General features: G+C 41.9%; 1 protein-coding gene across 1 annotated transcript; it reads right to left on the bottom strand.

The window, feature by feature from the left end:
* Positions 1-320: 320 nt before the first annotated feature.
* Positions 321-1094, bottom strand: LOC142165986 (uncharacterized). Its single transcript, XM_075224384.1, has one exon. The coding sequence runs from the start codon at positions 1092-1094 to the stop codon at positions 321-323; it is 774 nt and encodes a 257-aa protein (XP_075080485.1).
* Positions 1095-20652: the final 19558 nt, after the last annotated feature.

Genomic DNA, 20652 nt, shown 5'->3' with positions numbered 1-20652 from the left:
TCAGAATTTCGACCGCCCTTTTAAGAGTCCAACAGTCTTTAGTGTCATGCCCTTCTGCTACTGAATGGTAAGCACATCGATCACTGTGTCGGTAGGAGGGCGACTCCGGGTTTTGCCTGGTTTGAGGTACAGGTTGCAACAAACCCATTTGGACCAGTTTAGGGAAAAGGCTAGAGTATGATTCACCAATAGGCGTGAAGTTGTTTCTTCTGGGTGGCTCCCAGGCACGGGCATTGTATGGAAACTTATTTTGTGGGGGATGGGGATTATATGGAGCTTGGTGAGGAGGGTTATTTCTAGGAAGTAGAGCTCGGTTTTGGTTAAACTGTTGTTGTGGCCGAGCGTATGGTTGGGCATTCATCACCGCATAAGGCTGAGGAGCCATGAGATAAGCCACATCCTGGTAAGGATAATAATGTTGCAGGGTGTTTGGCGGGAAGTAACCTCGGGGTTGACCCGCCCTGAATTGCTTGGGACGTAGCTCTTATAGCAGAATGGCTCAATATGTGGCCTGTCTTCAAACCATTTTCGACCATCTCCCCAATTTTGATAGCCTCAGCAAACAACTTCCCCATTGCAGACATCATATATTGGAAGTAGTCAACCTCTTGGGCTTGTATAAAAACACTGACCATGTCGGCCTCATCCATCGGGGGCATCACGCTGGCCGCTTGTTCGTGCCACTTAATAGCATATTCTCGAAAACTCTCTGAAGACTTCTTTTTGAGATTAGACAGGGAATTTTTATCTGGAGCTATGTCTATGTTGTACTGAAACTGCCTAACGAAATCTCGAGCCAAATCATCCCATATGTGCCACCGAGACATGTCTTGATCCATGTACCACTCGGATGCGATGCCAACTAGAGTCTCTCCGAAATAAGCCATTAGGAGCTCTTCTTTTCTGCCTGCCCATCTAAATTGATTGCAATACTTCTTGAGGTGGGATATGGGGTCCCCGTGCCTATCATACTTTTCGAACATGGGGATCTTGAAACCGATAGGCAAATGACCATACGGGAATATACATAAATCAGTGTAGGATACGCTCTTTTGGCCACTTAAGCCTTGTATATTCTTAAGGCTTTGTTCCATGCTTGTTAAGGCTTTGTTTTACTATTGCTCGGGATTCTTTATAACTTTTTCTTGCCCCACGGTAAACTCATACCAGGGTTGTTGAGGGTAAGAATTGGTGGTGAAATGGGCAGTATCTGGTGGAAAAGATGGTACTTGGAAAGTAAAAGTAGATTGATCAAAACTTTGCCTAGGCAAGGTTGGCTGTGCCGTAGCCAAAGCTGGTGGTGCAGTGACTATGTTAGAAGCCACTCCCGAAATTGATGCCTGGGGGAGAACCTCAGAAGGCGTTCCAACGAAGTGGGCTGACATGGTAGGGTATCCAAGTGGGGTATTCAGGTAACTTATTGGGATGTTGGAAGTTCCACTTGCTTTGGGAAGTAGCTCGGGGAAACCAGGTATGGCACTTTGTGGCTATCTACCGTTTGACCAAGCGTCACACATTTCAAATATGCGGAGGCGCAGTGCCCTATTGTCTTCAGCATCCGCTGACTTTGAGTTTGGAATAACCGATAACGAGTTATCGTATGGGATGAGAATTGTTGGTGGATGATCTTCTGATGACATTTCTACACTTCCCTTGGATCTTGTAATGTAAAGGTGCGAAGCCATGTTACCATAAAACTAACTACCTTGTAACAGAACCTATACTCAATAGTAGATACAACAAACTGGTTAGTTTGAAGCAATTCACACATAGGGAATCACACATTGGGGGTGTGATTCACCTATAAAGTTAAATGTGTTTCTACATGTTTTGTGATGATTGCGTGTCTCATCCCGGCTTTTGTTTATCTCCCCGATCTTTTCTCTTGCTCTGTTTTGCACTCTCTTATTTTCTCTCTTGTTCTCATCCTTTTTTCTTGTTTTCTATCTTTTCTTTTTTTTTTCTATTCATTTTCTCTTTTCGTCATTTCTTTTTATTTGAGTTATTTAAAAATATGACCGGATCCGATGGGAATTGCCTATGTATCACAACGTCGCGTAAATCAGATCATCACGTAGTTCAAGGAATAAATGCATCAAATAAATAAACACAATTTTTTTTGGTTTTTCTTCAAATTTAATTTAACAATTGAAACTCCTAATATTTTCTATTACAATGACTCCATCATACTTTTCTAGGAATTGAAAAATTAAAAATAGACTCTAGAACTGGAAACTGAAATACAGACTCGAAACAAAAATCAAGAATACATAAGCGCTTCAAAAACTGCTCCAGGGGCCCATGGTACATCAGTCGGTCTCGACACGGTCCTATGTGCAAGATCCCCTTGTAGACGATCCAGGTCATTCATTATTTGGCGAACAAAGTCATCACTGCGGCGAAGAAGGTGGTTCTAGTCATGTCCTCACATTCATGGCATTTCATGGCAATGTAGTCGGCAATTGCTCTAACCCTTTCCCTAATGATGTCTTTCTCTTGGAGCAAACGTCCAATTTGTTGAGATCTAGCTTCTAGCACTTGGGTGTCATGATGGCTCTGACCCTGCAATTGTTGCATATCTTCTTCTAGCTAAGACATTAGTGCATAACAATGTTCCCTCTCTGTTTTAAAGTTCTTTGTTTGATTGTCCATCTTATTCTCGAGGGTAGTTAGCTTTTTCTTCAGGTTTGTGACTTCTCCATAATATTTACTTTTCAATTGTCGGACAAACTCTTCCCGTCCCTTTGCGTTCCTATCCAACTGTGCCCGGGCTCTTGCCAGACTACCCTCAGATTTTTCCAAATCATCCTTGTACTCAGATATTTTCCTCCTAAGACCATTTATGAGTCTTTCATCCGTTCGGCCCCTTTCCTGATTCTCAGCAGCTATCTTCATTTTTTGGATCTGGGCTCGAAGGGCTTTGTTTTCTTGGGCCAACTTTTTCTTTTCCCCTTCATCAGCAACAGCCTGTACACTACTATCAAATTTTCAATCTCTGATTTGCCCCTTCAATTTGCTTATCATGGCCCTGTAGCTTGTCTTTTTTGCAAATCAATCCCATTGTTTTTTGGCTCTGTCACAACCCCGGTTCGCCCTCCGTGAACCATCGTGACGGCACCTAGTCTCTACGACTAGGTAAGCCTAAATTGCGAAATTGCAGAAAAAAAAAAACAATTTAAAACAAAAATAATATAATAAATCAGCGTTTATAAGTGTCGCTCGGCATACAAAATATAAATCTCAAATCTAATATATATAACTCCCAAAACCCGAAAACCCATGAATCACAAGCTAAGAGATACATAAGAAGCTCTAACTCCAGAATTTGTCTAACAAAAGGGAAATACTGAAGGGCTATACTATTATAGAAAGATAGAAAGGGACTCCTCGCTCTGCGGACGCGCCAGATATACCTCGAAGTCTCTACAGAAGCGCCTCGCTTCAAGGATGATAAAACTGAATGAGAGTACCTGGATTTGCACATGAAAAACATGCACAGAAGGGGCATGATTACACCACAACAGTACTCAGTAAGTGCCAAGCCTAACTTCGGTCGGGTAGTGACAAGGAAGGTCAGGCCCTACTAAAGTTAAATAAAATACAAAGTATAACAGTTTAGAACAAGGCAGTATAATTAAGTGCAACAGTAAGAACTAACGTAGAATAGAAAAAGGAACAACAACTAGAACAGAGGTAAAATAATCACGGAAAGGAAATACAACTCAACACAGAGATAACAATCGGGGTTCCTTCCAGGATACCGTCCTGTACTCCCAATTACATCTATCCAGTGGATCTCCTGGGATACCGTCCCGTAGTCCATCATATATATCCGAAGGATCTCCCGGGATCCCGTCCCATAGTCTAACTACCAGTGCGCGGGGATCTACCAAATCCTAATCCGTAGTCCCAAATATAAATACCCAGTACTAAGGGAATCTACCGGGTGCAGTCCCGTAGTTCCATATAACTGTGCAGGGGGATATACCGGAATCCCACATCCGTAGTCCCAAATAAACAGACAAAGGTGATCCACCAGAATTCCACATCCGTAGTCCCAAATAAACAGACAACGGGGATCTACCGGAATCCCACATCCGTGTCCCAATGTAAATACACAGCAACAACCGGAAAAATACTCAGAAATGGTAAATTTCATATTAAGGCAACAAGAAATTCTAGCCTAACATACTGCACAGAATTCAGGTAAGGCAGTTTGAGCAAATAAAGCAATTAAATCACTTAGACATGATTTCCTATGCTAACAAAAGGCTCAATAGTGCAAGTAATAAAAACAAGAAAGGAAACATTACTAGTAACTACTTAAAGAAAAACCGGATTTCTAACAATTAGCACAAGTACGCACTCGTCACCTCACGCACAAGGCATTTCAATTACTTAATATACCAAATCCTAAGGGGAAGGTCCCCCACACAAGGTTAGACAAGCCACTTACCTCGAACCGGCTCAAAATCAACCTAAGACCATGCTCTTGCCACGAGTACTCAATTACAAATGGCCTAAATATATTCAATTCAATTTCTTAATATAAATAACACTTCATGTAACTGATTCTACAATTAAATTCTAAGCTAATACGCGAAATTAGGTAAAATGCCCCTCGGGCCCACGTCTCGGAATCGTGTAATATTTATATTTTCATAATCCTCACACTCACACGAGTCTAACCATATCAAAATTATCCCAATCTAATGTCAAGTCCCAGTCAAAACTCAATTTCTTGGTCAAAGAACTTTTTCCCCAATTTCCACCATAATTTCGAAATTAAAGGATAGATTTAAGTGTAGATTCATGAAAAGTAGTCTAAACCGAGTAGGAATTACTTTCCCAAATCGCCCAGTTGAAAATCTCTTCAAAAATCGCAATCTCCCGAGCTCCCAAGTCCAAAATATGAATTACGGCTTAAACCCTCGATTTTAGGGTTTTAAGAATCTGCCTAGGCAATTCCTTAATCGCGATCGCATAAGACAACTCCTTCAAAGCAACGTGATCGCAACCAGCTCTATGCAATTGCATAGAGCAAATTTCATTACCCACTGCCGCACTAAATCCTTCTACGCGTTAATTCCATTACCCATATGCGATCACACTCCTTAATCTGTGATCGCAATTCACAACAAAGTTCCTGGTCTCAGCTTACTCTACGTGATCGCAGGTTATCTCACGCGATCGCAATGAACAAATCACTGCTGCTGAAATACCAGCAAACCTGCAATCTCCCAAAGGCCAAAAGTGCCCATTTGAGCATCTGAAACACACCCGAGGCCCTCAGGACCTCAACCAAACCTACCAATATATCCCATAACTTCGTTCAAACTTGTTCCAACCTTTGGAACACTCAAACCAACATCAAAACACCTATTTTTGATCGGATTCAAGCCTAAGTATTCTAAAAACTCAAAAAATACGCTTTCGATAAAAAAGTCTATGAAACCTCGTACGAATAACCTGAAATTTTGCACACACGTTACATTCAACACTACGGATCGACTCCAACTTCCGGAATTCCTTTCCAACCCTCAGATCAAAATCTCACTATCGAACCGGAAACTTCAAAAATTCAACTTTCGGCATTTCAAGCCTAAATTAGCTACGGACCTCCAAGACACAATCCCAACACGCCCCTAAGCCATGTTCACACTGTTCTGACTACGGTCTACTTTCCAAGACTCAAAACTGAACATTCCGGCAAATCAAAATAGCAGAAATAAACTTGGGAAAAGTAGTTAATAGGGGATCGGGGCGTTAATTCTTAAGACGACCGGCCGGGTCATCACATCATCCTACACTTAAACACTCGTTCATCCTCGAACTAGCATAGAGATATACCTGAAGTAGTGAAATGATGAGGGTAACAGCTGCGCATATCCTGCTCGGTCTCCCAGGTCGCCTTCTCGACTGGCTGGCCCCGTCACTGAACCTTTTCCAATTCAATGTTCTTTGACCTCATCTTTCTAACTTGCATGTCCACTATTGGCACTGGCTCCTCAATATAGGATAGATCTTTGTCCATTTAGACTAAACTGAAATCCAACACGTGCGACGGATCACCGTGATACCTCCGGAGCATCGAAACATGAAATACCGGATAAACTCCTGCCAAGCTGGGAGGCAAGGCAAGCTCATAAGCAACCTCCCCAACATGCCTCAATATCTCAAAAGTGCCAATAAACCTCGGACTCAACTTCCCTTTCTTTACAAATCTCATAACGCCCTTCATTGTTGAAACCCGAAGTAGAACCCGCTCTCCAACCATATAGGAAACATCATGAACCTTCCGATCCGTGTAACTCTTCTGTCTGGACCGGGCTGTACGGAGTCTATCCTGAATTACCTTGACCTTCTCCAAAGCATCCTGAACCTAGTCTGTGCCCAATTGTCTAGCCTCGCCCAGCTCAAACCAACCCACCGGAGATCTACATCGTGTACCATATAAAGCCTCTTACGGTGCCATCTTAATGCTGGACTGATATCTGTTGTTGTAAGCAAACGCCGCCAATGGCAAGAATTGATCCCAAGACCCTCCAAACACAATCACAAATGCACGGAGCATATTCTCAAGAATCTGAATAGTGTGCTCGGACTGTCCATCCGTCTGAGGGTGAAATACTGTACTCAACTCCACCCGAGTACCCAACTCATGCTAAACGGCCCTCCAGAACCGTGATGTGAACTGAGTATCTCTATCTGAAATGATGAACACTGGAATACCATACAAACGAACAATCTCCCGGATATAAATCTCTGACAACCACTCCGAAGAATAAGTAGTACACACAGGAATGAAATGAGCGGACTTGGTCAGCCGATCCACAATCACCCAAATAGAATTAAACATTCTCAAAGTCCGTAGGAGCCCAACTACACAGTCCATGGTGATCCGCTCCCACTTCCATTTCGGAATCTCTATCTGCTGAAGCAACCCACCCGGTCTCTGATGCTTATACTTCACCTGCTGATAGTTGAGGCACCGAGCTATAAATCCAACTATATTTTTCTTCATCTGCCTCCACCAATAGTGCTACCTCAAATCCTGATACATCTTCGTGGCACCCGATTGAATGGAATACTGCGAGCTATGGGCCTCCTCCAGAGTTAACTCTCAAAGCTCATCAACATTGGGTACACAAATCTGGCCCTGCATCCTTAATACCCTATCATCACCAATAGTCACATCTCTGGCATCACCGTGATGAACCTTGTCCTTGAGGACAAGCAAATGAGGGTCATCATATTATCGCTCCCTGATACGATCAAATAAGGAAGGCCGAGAAACCATGCAAGCTAGAACCTGATTGGGCTCTGAAAGATCCAATCTCACAAACTAGATGGCTAAGGCCTGAATATCCATCACCATAGGCCTCTCCGATGCTGGTAAATAAGCCAAACTCCCCAAACTCTCCAACCGGTGACTCAAGGAATCGCCCACCACATTGTCTTTGCCTAGGTGTTACAAAATAGTGATATCGTAGTCCTTCATCAACTCTAACCACCTCTTCTGGCGCAAATTTAGATACTTTTGCTTGAACAGGTGTTGCAAGCTCTGATGGTCAGTATAAATATCACATGGAACCCCGTATAAATACTGGCGCCAAATCATCAAGGCGTGAACAATGGCAGCTAACTCAATATCATGAACATGGTAGTTCTTCTCATATATCTTCAACAGTCTAGATGCATAGGCAATCTCCCTACCATCCTATATCAACACCGCTCCGAGGAAAATCCTCGAGGCATCACAATAGACAGTATAAGACCCCAAACCTGTAGGCAATATCAAAACTAGGGCTATAATGTGAGCTTATGAAAGCTCGCCTCACACTCCTCCGTCCACTGAAACGGAGCATACTTCTGGGTCAACGTGGTCATAGTGGCTTCAATCAATGAAAATCCCTCCACAAAACGACAGTAGTAACCTGCCAAGTCAAGGAAACTACGGATCTTGATAGCTGAGGATGTTCTGGGCCAACTCTGCACGACCTCTATCTTATTTGGATACACCTGAATACCCTCACTCGATACCACGTGGCCTATGAATGCCACTGAATCCAACCAAAACTCACATTTCAAGAACTTAGCATATAACTTCTTCTCTCTCAAAGTCTGAAGCACAGTCCTTAGGTGCTGCTCATGATCTTCCCGACTCCGGGAATACACTAGAATATCATCAATAAAGACAATGACGAATGAGTCAAGATGTGGCCGGAACACACTGTGCATCAAATGCATAAAGGTTGTTGGGGCATTGGTCTGCCCAAATGACATGACAAGGAACTCGTAATGACCATACCGAGTCCTGAAAGCAGTCTTCGGGATAGCTAGCTCTTGAATCTTCAATTGATGGTAACCTGAGCGGAAATCAATCTTAGAAAACACCCATGCGCCCTAAAGCTGGTCAAACAGATCATCAATACGAGGCAAAGGATAACGGTTTTTCACTGTAACCTTGTTCAACTGGCGATAATCAATACACATACGTATAGAACCATCCTTTTTCTTTACAAACAAGACAGGAGCACCCAAAGGTGATACACTAGGCTGAATAAAACCCTTATCAAGAAATTCCTGTAACTGATCTTTCAACTCCTTCAACTTAGGAGGAGCAATACGATACGAAGGAATAGAAATGGGCTGAGTTACCGGCAACAGATCAATGCCAAAATCAATATCTCTATCAGGCGGCATGTTTGGAAGATCAACTGGGAATACATCGGAAAAATCCCGTACTATTGGGACTGAATCAACTGAAGGGGTATCAATACTGACATCTCTTACATAAGCTAGATACGCGTCACACCCCTTCTCAACCATACACTGAGCTTTAAGAAATGAAATAACTCTACTAGGAGTTTGATCTAAAGTACCCCTCCACTCAACATGCGGTACACCTGGCACAGCCAGCGTAACAATTTTGGCATGACAATCAAGAATATCATAATTGGGCGACAACTAGTCCATCCCTAAGATAATGTCAAAATCTACTATGCTGAGCAACAATAGATCGGCTCTGGTCTCAAAACCACTAAGGGCAACCAAACACGATCGATAAACGCGGTCCACAATAAGAGACTCTCCCACAGGAGTAGAAACATAAATAGGGGAACTCAAATAATCCCAAGATACACCCAAATGTGGAGCAAAATAAGAAGACGCATAAGAGTAAGTGGATCCTGGATCGAATAGAAGTGATGCATCTCTGTGACAAAGTAGTATAATACTTGTGATGACAGAATCGGAGGCAACCGCCTCGGTACGGGCAGGAAGGGCATAGTATCTGGCCTAGCCTCCCTATCTAGGGCGACCTCTACCTCCCCGACCTCCACCTCTAGCTGGCTAAGCAAGTGGGGTAGCAACTGGAGTCGTTACCATAGCTTGAGAACTCTGCGAGGCACGCTGTGGCTGAGAAGTCCGTAGAGGTACACCCCTCCCAAGTCTGGGGCAATCCCTCACCATATGCCATGTGTCACCACACTAAAAACAAGCTTTGGGAGGATATGATGGCTGTGAGTGGCTCGGGCCAGGTCTGCTAGACTGACCTCTGAAAGCACCCCCGCGTAAGCGGCGCGCTAGATACCGGTGGTGCATAATAAGGCTCCTGAGGTATAGGAGGAGCTAGAATACCACTGGCTGCTGGAAGAGCTAAATGAATAGGGCGACTCATATAACCCATACCATGACGACCTGTTGTTGGGGCACGGGCACCAGAGAAATGGCGCGACTCTCGAGACCTCTTGGCCTCCCTCTCCTCTCTCTCCCTAGCATGCATAACCTCAATCCTCCTAGCAATGCTCATCACCTGCTGATAAGAAATATATATCTCTAACTTACGAGCCATGCTAGACCTGATTCTGGGAATAAGTCCCTCAATAAACCGGTAAACCCTCTCGCAAACAGTAGAAACCAAGGCCGGTGCATGCCTAGCCAAACTGGTAACGAACAACATACTCTGAGACAGTCATGGTACCCTGGCGCAAATGCTCAAACTCTATGCGTCATGCGTCCTTGAGGCTCTGAGGAACATACTCTTAGGAACGGATCTTAAAACTGAGTCCAAGTCAGTGAAGCAGCCTCATCTGGACTGTCTAACTCATAGGTGCGCCACCACTCAGAGGAGGATCCTCGAAGATGGAAGGTAGTGAAGGAAACCTCACTCGATCCTAATATACCCATGGTACGGAGAATGTGGTAACTCTCATCTAGAAATTCCAAAGCATCCTCCAATGCTAGACCGCTAAATACATGAGGCTTGTACCTCTTGAACCTCTCAAGCCTTGGTTGCTCCTCCTCGGAAGCCACTGCCCTGTCCTCAAGATGAACTGGCACTGCAGGCGGTACAAGAATAATCTCGGGGACCTGCTCAACATGCGCTCTCTACTCAGGAGTGTGGGTGACGGGAGTCTTTGCTCCTCCCCCGGCCTGAGATATAGCTGCAACAAGGGGAAGCAACCTTGCCTGAGCCAGAGTGGTGTACATGCTTATGAACCGTGCCAAAGTCTCCTGAAGAGCTGGAGTAGTGGTAGTAGTAGGCGTGTCAGGTGCCTGGACTCCGGATGGAACTGCTGGTGATACCTCGGCGGTAGCTCATACAAGTGCTCTGGCTGCACCACGTACGTGTCCTCGGCCTCCACCCCGGCCCCGGCCTCTGACGGCTGCAATAGGGGGCACGGGTGCCTGATCATCTTGGGTAGCACGTGTCCTCACCATCTGTGAGAGAATAGAAGACAAAACTTTAGAATTGCGATGTCAAAATATCGCACGACAAGGAAATCAAATAAAGTAGAATTTTCCTAAGAGTTACATACCCTCTCGTAGATAAGTACAGACGTCTCCGTACCAATCAGCGAGACTCTAATAAACTGGCTTGTGATCTATGACTCCTATGAACATAGACTCTGATACCAGCTTGTCATGACCCCGGTTCGCCCTCCGTAAACCATCGTGACGGCACCTAGTCTCAACGATTAGGTAAGCCTAAACTGCAGAAGAAAACCAAATTGCGAAAATAAAACAATTTAAAACAGAAATAATATAATAAAATAGCGTTTAAAAATGCCGCTCGGCATACAAAATATAACTCTCAACTCTAATATATATCACTCCCAAAACCCGGAAACCCATAAATCACAAGCTAAGAGATACATAATAAGCTCTAACTCCAGAATTTGTCTAATAAAAGGGAAATACTGAAGGGCTATACTATTACAGAAAGATAGAAAGGGACTCCTCGGTCTGCAGACGCGGAAAATATACCTCGAAGTCTCTACAAAAGCACCTCGCCTCAAGGATGATAAGACTAAATGAGAGTACCTGTATCTGCACATGAAAAACATGTGCAGAAGGGGCATGAGTACACCACAGTGGTACTCAGTAAGTGACAAGCCTAACCTCGGTTGGGTAGTGACGAGGAAGGTCATGGCCCTATTGAAGTTAAATAAAAAACAAAGTATAACAGTGTAGAACTGTCGTGCCCCCTTTTCCCCCTTCTAATGGAGAAGAGTTTCCGGGTTTCGACATTCATGAGGTGTAATGACTCATTTTCTTTTGGGAATTAGGTATTTGAAGAGTCACCACCTAATGATTTAAAGCGCATCAGGACACCCATAGAGTTCTTTTGCAACTATGTTTGATAACCAGAGATTTGGTAAGAGCTTGAAATTATCCTAAGGGGAAGGTGTTAGGCACCGTTCAGGATCCACTAGTGTGGTTCCCCGCCATATAGTTTTTTGTGAATTTGTGCAATTAGCAAGTAATCAAATAAAAGGCTCAAGTAATAGGGGAATTAAGTTTAAATACACAAGTGCAAACAATTATTAAAAGGCAGGGTTTTGGAAAAAGAGTTATAAGCTAGGCATGCTTGTAAAAATGAAAGGGGGTCCTAGTTTTTTTTATAATATGGATCACCTCAATGCAATACCCGATATGAAACTCCTCAGAAGAGGGGATACATGTGGTATTAGTGCACCAATCATCATATCCATATCTACCCTTCCCACCCTGTTAAGGTATTAAAGCACGGATTGATCTCGACCTCTATTGCATGCTATTACCCGTCCCATTCCTATCAGTCCCGGAGGAATTTAGGACTACTATTCCTATAAGAGGGCGGATTTTAGGCTGACTCTTAGGTTAAAGGTAAAAAGTCTAAGGCGACATACAAAACACGTAGAACTGCATTTTGTGGGGAACATATAAACAATTAGAGGGCTCATATATATACCTCCACAAACAATGCATATAAATAACATGACTTAAACACAGTTAAGGTCTGAATTTTAAAATCCTAAAGCAGAGTTTGAGTCAGAACCAAATTCATTACATAACTCAGAAAAGAAGTTCGAATCAGGCCTGCTTGCTGGTTGTAGCGGTTGGTAATTAACAAAGGCAATTCTAGTTTTATTTAAACAGTTACCCAAGCCTTTCCTAGGCGTAATAGTAATGTCCTATGATCATGATATCTATATTGATTAAGAATGCAGTAGAGCAGTGGTTAATTTTAAACAGGCGATCTGGATCCTATAGGCATGCTTTCTAATGATATTGATTAACACACATGCTGTAATGAAAAATTGGACTTCAATTACTTTACATTCTATAGGCATGATATCTAATTATAAAGCGGATTTTTAACCCTATAGGCATGATCTCTACTGTTAAAGCTATTTAGACCCTATAGACATGGTTTCTAATTGTGAAATGTAAAGCATGTAGAATTTATTTTAAACTAAAGCAGATCCTATAGCCATGTTATCTAATAAACCATATTTGAAATCAAATTAGACCTTATAGGCATGCTATCTACCCAATTTACCCACAAGATACAACAACCCACCCCTTTTCAGTAATCACCCCATAATTGTTTACAAATTATTACAGACCAAATGATTGAATTACAAAAGAAGTGCAGAAATAAGAAATTACACCCAAAGGAAGCCTGATCTTGACTTCCTCTCTGAGTTATGTAAGGAACCACTTCAATGCCAGAACTTTAAAGCCTTTTCTCATACCTCGGTGTGTCGAAGTTCCCTAAGGACCTCAAGGGATCCCGAGCAGTGCTCACACACAGATTTACATAACCAAATAGAATGAGTGCAGTGTAGAAGGGCCAACCCTTATGTGTCCAAGTTTAGAGGTAAGTTAAGGGTCCCAAGGCAAGGCTCACACAAGAGGGGCAGAACCTAGATTCTAAGAATATAGTGGAAGTGCATAACATAGTTTGAAAAAGAGTTTTATTTTTTAAAAGCTGGACTAACAGTCCATTTTGAAAGCAATTAGTGACAAAGGTGATTTAACTCAAAACTATATAGAATCAGTAGTCATTCAAAGGGGTCAAGGGATTTGGGGGATATAGTTGCTTGTAAGCACATGAACCAAGACCTAGGGTTTCCAACATGCTAAATCAAGTAGAAGGAAAGCGTAAACAAGTAGTTTGAACATAGTAAAATCATAAACAACATTAAAATTAGAGAAGAAATCTTTAAAAATTTAAGAGAAAACCCTAATGAAGAGCCATTTTGAAAGAAAATCGGAGAACCTTTGGGAAAACACTTAATAAGTTCATAATATGCACAGATCTAAGATAGATCTGAAGAAAATTGAAAGATCTTACAGGTTTAGGGTTTCAGAGAACCCAGAAAAAGTGAGGAAGACTTTGAAAAGTTACCGATCTACCCGGAAAAGCCAAAGATCTGACTTAAAAGGCCATGGATGGCCAGAGAAAGGCCATGAACATAAGTTGAGCAAGGACTGGATCAGATCTCTTCGAGATCTGTCCATGAAATCACACAAATGGGCCACCAGAGGGTGTAGGAGGCTGGTATACATCTCGAACGGCCATGGGAGACCATGGATTAGGTGGGGATTGAGGTCACGGTGGCTAGGGATCATGTGAGGCTGCAGAGAGAATTGAGAGGAGAGGGATTCAGGGGCGGCGGGTGGTGATAAGTGAGTTAGGGTAAGGGGTCATTTGGGTTTAATTATGGAAGGGTGAATGGTGGTCGTTGATCATTCGCCTAGATTAAAAGGGCAAGTGGGGAATCCGAGTTTGGGTTGGTTGAAATTGGGTTGGGGTCGGGTTAATTGAAATTGGGCCGGGGAAATTGGGTTTGATTTGGGGTTAAATTTAGGCTAAAAATTAAATACAAATGGGATGTTATTTAAATAGCCAATTTTCCCCTTTTTAAATTATAAAAATAGTAAATAAATTTCTGAAAATAAATTGAAAGCACTGAAACGATTTATAAAAATTTAAAAATATAGGGCTTAATTTTATGAATAAAAAACACAATTAAATATTAAAAAGGCTAATACTGCAATTATATGCAATTAGCCTTAAAAAATACTAAATAAAATTGTAAAAATATATAATAATTACTTTAGCCATATTTTGGCATAAATATAAAGATCCAATAAATGAATCAATAGAAATAATAATTTTGGATATAATTATTGGGATTATATGGATAAAAGGGAACAACAAATCAATTTAAACCTTTGAAAATTACGGAAAAATAATAAAGCATTTAGACATGCTTATATATGCATATATATGCTATTTGAAAGTATTTTGCATATTGAAAAATATATAGGGAAAAATTGAGTATCAACATGAACAAGGTTGTATAATTAAGTGCAACAGTAAGAAATAACGTAGAATAGAAAGAGCAACAACAACTAGAACAGAGGAAAAATAGTCACGGAAAGGAAATACAACTCAGCACAGATATAACAACCAGGTACCTTCCAGGATATCATCCTGTACTCCCAACTACATCTATCCAGTGGATCTCACGGATACTGTCCCCTAGTCCATCATATATATCCGAAGGATCTCCCGAAATCTCGTCCCGTAGTCCAACTATCAGTGCGTAGGGATCTACCGGAATCCCGATCCGCAGTCCCAAATATAAATACCCAGTACTGGGGGAATCTACCGGGTGCAGTCTCGTTGTTCCATATAACTGTACAGGGGGATCTACCGGAATCCCACATCCGTAGTCCCAAATAAACAGACAAGGGGGATCTACGGGGGATCTACCGGAATCCCACATCCGTAGTTCCAATGTAAATACACAGTGTCACACCTCCTTTTTGCGCGCCCGCCCCGAAGGGTAAAATGCGCGAGGGAGTTTTTCCAATGTAAGTGACAATATTCGAAATGGGATTATTTATTTAATTCAGAGTCGCCACTTGGGAAAGGTTTGGTTTTTGGTGTCCCAAGTCACCGATTTATCTTGAATCCCAAATCGAGGAAAATATTCGCCTTTCCAAATGAAGTCTGCGAACCAGAAATTCTAAGTAAGGAATTCTGTTGACCCGAGGGAAGGTGTTAGGCACCCTCGAATCCCGTGGTTCTAGCACGGTCGCTTAAATTGTTATAATGGCTAGATATCTGATTTAATACATGTTATTACTTAGGTGCTTTCATTAAGTTTAAACCGCTTTTATTATTTATCATTTTTATAGAATTACAACGTCGTGAAAATGCATCTCGAACCATGTCACAGTCAATGCACCCATGGTTGTTAATACATTCCGACTCCGTTGAGATTTGAATTTGGGTCACATAAATGCGCAACCGAGTTTAAGAATGTAATTTAATTAAGTCACGCCTAAAGAGTCTAACGCGTTTATTGTCTTTGGGGAAGGCAGTGAAATTCACTAAACAGTCCATCCCAAATTCTAAGTATTTTATTGTGACCAGTTATTGAGGGCCCCGCAATTTGCATTGTTTTATTTGGTGAGGCTCGTCTCATTTTATGAAAGAATAAACCTACAATGACTACATTTTTCTATTATGTCTCTATAAAATGAAAGAGAAAAGGTCTTAATTTATTTACATGCTTGAGTTGTTATAGTTGGGTTTCGAATATGATTCATAAATTCTGAAAATGATGCAAGCAGGGCAGTCCGTTGCCAATGCGGGCCCAGGCCCAACGTATATGACATAAAACTAGACCTGGGCCGTCTTATTCACATGTTACTACCTAGTTACATTATACTAGGCATGTTCTCAGTTTGTCAAATTAAAAAAAACTTAGCAATCTAATTTTAATCCTAAACCATTTACATGCTGAAATTAACCAATATTATTTAACTAAACAATATTCCTACAAGTTCGAAATGGCCTATTCGTTTGATTTTTAACTAGACGGAGTTGCTACACCATTCATTTATTTTTAGGCAATATATATAGATAGTTCATCCGTTAAGCTATCGTTAGATGTTCCACTATATATATTAAATAGCTACATGATTCTGATTTTTGTAAGCTAAATAATTTATATATACAAAAAAAATTCAGAATATAATTAAATAAATTTAGAACATCAACTCTTCATTTTTTCGTATTCATGCTTCCTGTTTCAGTTTACAATAATCAGCGTCCCACTAACCGGATTGAAACGACGAACAATGATTGACCAACGACGAACTCGTATGGACTGTTTTGACGACCCCAACCAAAACTCGAACAAACGACGACGAAGACGAATTTAAGAAGCAACTGAAGCAGCGATGAAGCAGTAGCAGCAGTGGAAGCGATGCCGGACGGGGCAGCAGCAACGCAGAAACGTGAGCAGCAGCAGTACGGGGAAGGCAGTGGTCATTCATGGCTGTAGCAGAAGCAACAGTGGCGATGGGGTGGCTTCGATCCAGCTGCTCGACGGGCAGCAGCAGTAGAAGAATCAGACGATGCAGCAAAAGCAGTGACGAAGCAGCAGCAGCGGCACGGAGGAGCTGGGAAGTGAGGTGAGGCAGCCATGGCAGTCCGCGCGACGAAGAAGACGCAGATGGTCGTTTGGAGAAGGTCGACGCAGAGGCGAAGCAGCAACTATGGCTGCTTGTCGTGGTGGACTTGGACGATGAAGCACGAGGGGGGGCAGCCATGGAAGCGTGGTGGTGAAGGGGTGGTCGTGAGGGTGAGGAAGAGGGGCTGGAGGGTGGTCGACGTTGGGCAGCCATGGTTGGCTAAGGCATCCATTGGAGGGGGCTTGGGGAAGCTTGGAGAGGATGAAGAAGAGAGGGGGGGGGGGCGGGGCGGATGAGTTTAGGGTTTTTTAGGGTTTTTTTTTTTTTTTGTTTTGTTTTTGAAATGCAAGATAGGGGGTGTTGGGTTATGGATTGGGTCGACCCGGTTTGAAATGGACCGGGTCGTGGGGAAGGTTGGACAATTGTTTGGGCCTGGGGTTGAAATTTGAAGAAGTGGCCCAATCCGATTTTTCTTTGTATTTTTGCTCTCTTTTCTTCTTTTATTTTTCTAAAACTAAATTCTAAAAATCCTTAAATTATTATTAAGAACTAAAAGCGCAAATTAATTCCCAATAACAATTAACGCACAATTAAGTAATAATTAAGCATAAAATTGTATATTTGGACATTAAATGCTAAAAATGCAAAAGATGCCTATTTTTGTAATTTTCATTTTTTTGTAAAACAAATTTAATTACTAACAATTGTAGAATTAAATCCTACATGCAAAATGCGACATATTTTGTATTTTTTATTAATTTAACAAATAAACATGCACAGACAAAAATACAAATAATTATCCAAAAATGTCACAAAAATTCTCAAAATTGCACACCAAGGAAAATCATTTTATTTTTAATTTTTTGGGAGTAATTCTCATATAGGGCAAAAAACACGTGCTTACACACAGCAACAACAGGAAAAATACTCGGCAAATTTCATATTAAGGCAACAAGTAATTCTAGCCTAGCATGTTGCACAGAATTCCGGTAAGGCGGTTTGAGCAAATAAAGCAATTAAATCACTTATACATGCTTTCCTAAGCTAACAACAGGCTTAATAGTGCAAGTAATAAAAATGCGAAAGGAAACATTACTAGTAACTACTTAAAGAAAAATCGGATTTCGAACAATTAGCACAAGTATGCACTCGTAATCTCCCGAGCTCCCAAGTCCAAAATATGAATTATGGTTTAAACCCTCAATTTTGTGTTTTAAAAATCTGCCCAGGCAATTCCTTAATCGCGATCGCAGAACTTACTACGCGATCATATAAGACAACTCCCTCAAAGAAACGCGATCACGACCAACTTTATGCGATCGCATAGAGAAAATTCCATCACCCACTGTCGCACTAAATCCTTCTACGCGAACTCAATGGTCCTCATGCGAACGCAATTACCAACAAACTCAACATATGCGATCGCACTCCTTACTCTGCGATCGCAATTCACAACAAAGTGCCTGGTCTCAGTTTACTCTACGCGATCGTAGGTGATCTCACGCGATCGCAATGAACAAATCACTGCTATTGAAATACCAGCAAACCTGCAATCTCCCAAAGGCCAAAAGTGCCCGTTTGAGCATCCAAAACACACTCGAGGCCCCTGGGACCTCAACCAAACCTACCAACATATCCCATAACTTCATTCAAACTTGTTCCAACCTTCGGAATGCTCAAAGCAACATCAAAACACCTATTTTTGATCGAATTCAAGCCTAAGAATCTCAAAAACTCTAAAAATATGCTTTCGATCAAAAAGTCTATCAAACCTCGTCCAAATGACTTGAAATTTTGTAGACACGTCACATTTAACACTACGGAGCTACTCTGAATTCCGGAATTCCATTCTGACCCTTGGATCAAAATCTCACAATCAAACCGGAAACATCAAATATTCAACTTTCGGCATTTCAAGCCTAAATTAACTACGGACCTCCAAAACACAATCCGAACATGCCCCTAAGCTTGAAATCACCCAACTAAGCTAACAGAACCATAATATTTCCATTCTGAGGTCGTCTTCACACTGTTCCGACTATGGTCAACTTTCCAACACTTAAGCTCTCATTTAGGGACTAAGTGTCCCAAAACTCTCCGAAACTCAAAACTGAACATCCCGGAAAATAAAAATAGCAGAAATAAACTTGGGGAAAGCAGTTAATATGGGATTGCGGCATTAATTCTTAAGACAACCGGCTGGGTCGTCACAAGCTCCATCAGTGAACTGTTGGACATGGGGCCTTTTGGCAGGCCATGCAGGCTCTTGATGGACTTGAAACCCTTTACCATACTAAGACGTGTTACTAGGCTCTAATTCACCTTTGGATAAATCCTGCACCCGAGTTTGTGGCTCCAGGAACCTACACTGATGCCAAATCTAGCGAACATTTTCTTCCGGGAATGCAGCTTTTGGACCTAATTGAATGACTTAACGACTCAAATCTTCATCATGAGGGACAGTTTGGTACCGGCCTAGCTAGCGCAAAACCCTGTGTGGAGCATATGGCTGAATACTCTGAAGACCCATCAATAGAAGAAAACATACTTTGGCTGACATATAAATGAATTCAGTGACCAGGAGCCAACCGAACGTCCATTCAATTTTGCTTGTAGTCAAAGAACTCAAATGCACGAATCATGCCTCCGTACCCTCTGGAAACTCATGACCCTCCATCCGGTTTTCATGTTCTTCAATGCAACTAAGCCTGGTCATACCATAGTTCATGTACCCCGGACGATGGTAAAGGTGTTCTTTCATCCAAAGTTGTAAAAGCATGTTGCATCCCTCAAAGAATTTTCCTCTTGCTCGGCAAACAATTAGAGCTCGATAAATCTCTGCTAGGATCATCGGTACAATGGTGCCATTATCCTTTTTAGTCATGAAGTCGGCCATTCCTATGAGCCCCAACACTATATTTCTGTCCTTTCTTGGGCATATTAAGACGCCCAGGAATGCCACTATAAAAGCCAGTCCCCGATGTTCTTCCCATTTACCTTTGTTCCCTGAATGAGTTAGACTAGTATCTGGAGCCTCAAACCCGTGGGGATCCCCGTAACTCCGGTACAAGAAGTAGAATGTGCAAAATCCCTCATCCAAATTTCCATCTTTAACTTTCCGACTGATACTCAGAAGGTCCAGAAACTTATGAGGAGTCACCTCTCTAGGTGCCACTGGGTATCGATTTCTGAGATTCCCAATAAGACCAGCATAGCCCGCTATTTCCGCAAGCGTAGGGGTTAGCTCAGAATTAGAAAAATGGAACACATTATGCGCCGGGTCCCAAAAAGGTATTAAAGCCTCAATTATATCCAACCTTGGCTTAATCTTCAAAAGACCAATGAGACCGGCCAAAGCTTTTATCACAGTATCTCTGCTGACTTTCCCTAAGTCATTCCACCACATATGGACTTCAAACAGGATTTTCTCAAGGACCGTGAAGGGTTCATTTTCAATAGTGCTCATCCTGCACATTTATTTAAAGGGATTGGTTAAAAGACCATGATTTATTTTGACTCAAGAGAAAATTATCAATTTTTCAAAATTGCAATTCAAAACAAAAACACCTTTTGCAAATACGGCCCTCCAGCACCTCAGGAAAGAAGATTTTAGGGCTGTGTTTGCTAATCGGCCAAAAATTTTAAAAAGGACCATAGGTGGATATTCTTGCAAAAGCAGCCTTTTGGCGCCCTTTTGGGGCATTTTGGCTATTTAGACAAGGACGGCATTACCTAATTTTAATTATGACAAAATAACAACATTTCATATTTTTTAGGTTATTTTTGTAAAAATGGACTTGGACCCGGCGAGGGTTCTTACATATCCCACATTCGGTGAGAATCAAACTTGCGTAGTTCGGGCACTTTTGATGCAACAAAAAACAA

The sequence above is a fragment of the Nicotiana tabacum genome, chromosome 11 (assembly GCF_000715075.1).
Source record: "Nicotiana tabacum cultivar K326 chromosome 11, ASM71507v2, whole genome shotgun sequence".
NCBI classification, from domain to species: domain Eukaryota; kingdom Viridiplantae; phylum Streptophyta; class Magnoliopsida; order Solanales; family Solanaceae; genus Nicotiana; species Nicotiana tabacum.
The sequence above is the reverse complement of the archived record's forward strand: the minus strand, read 5'-3'. Positions and strand labels throughout refer to the sequence as shown.

Excerpts from the sequence above, each read along its gene's own strand:
- LOC142165986 (XM_075224384.1), bottom strand. The coding sequence starts at position 1,094 with ATGGAACAAAGCCTTAAGAATATACAAGGCTTAAGTGGCCAAAAGAGC.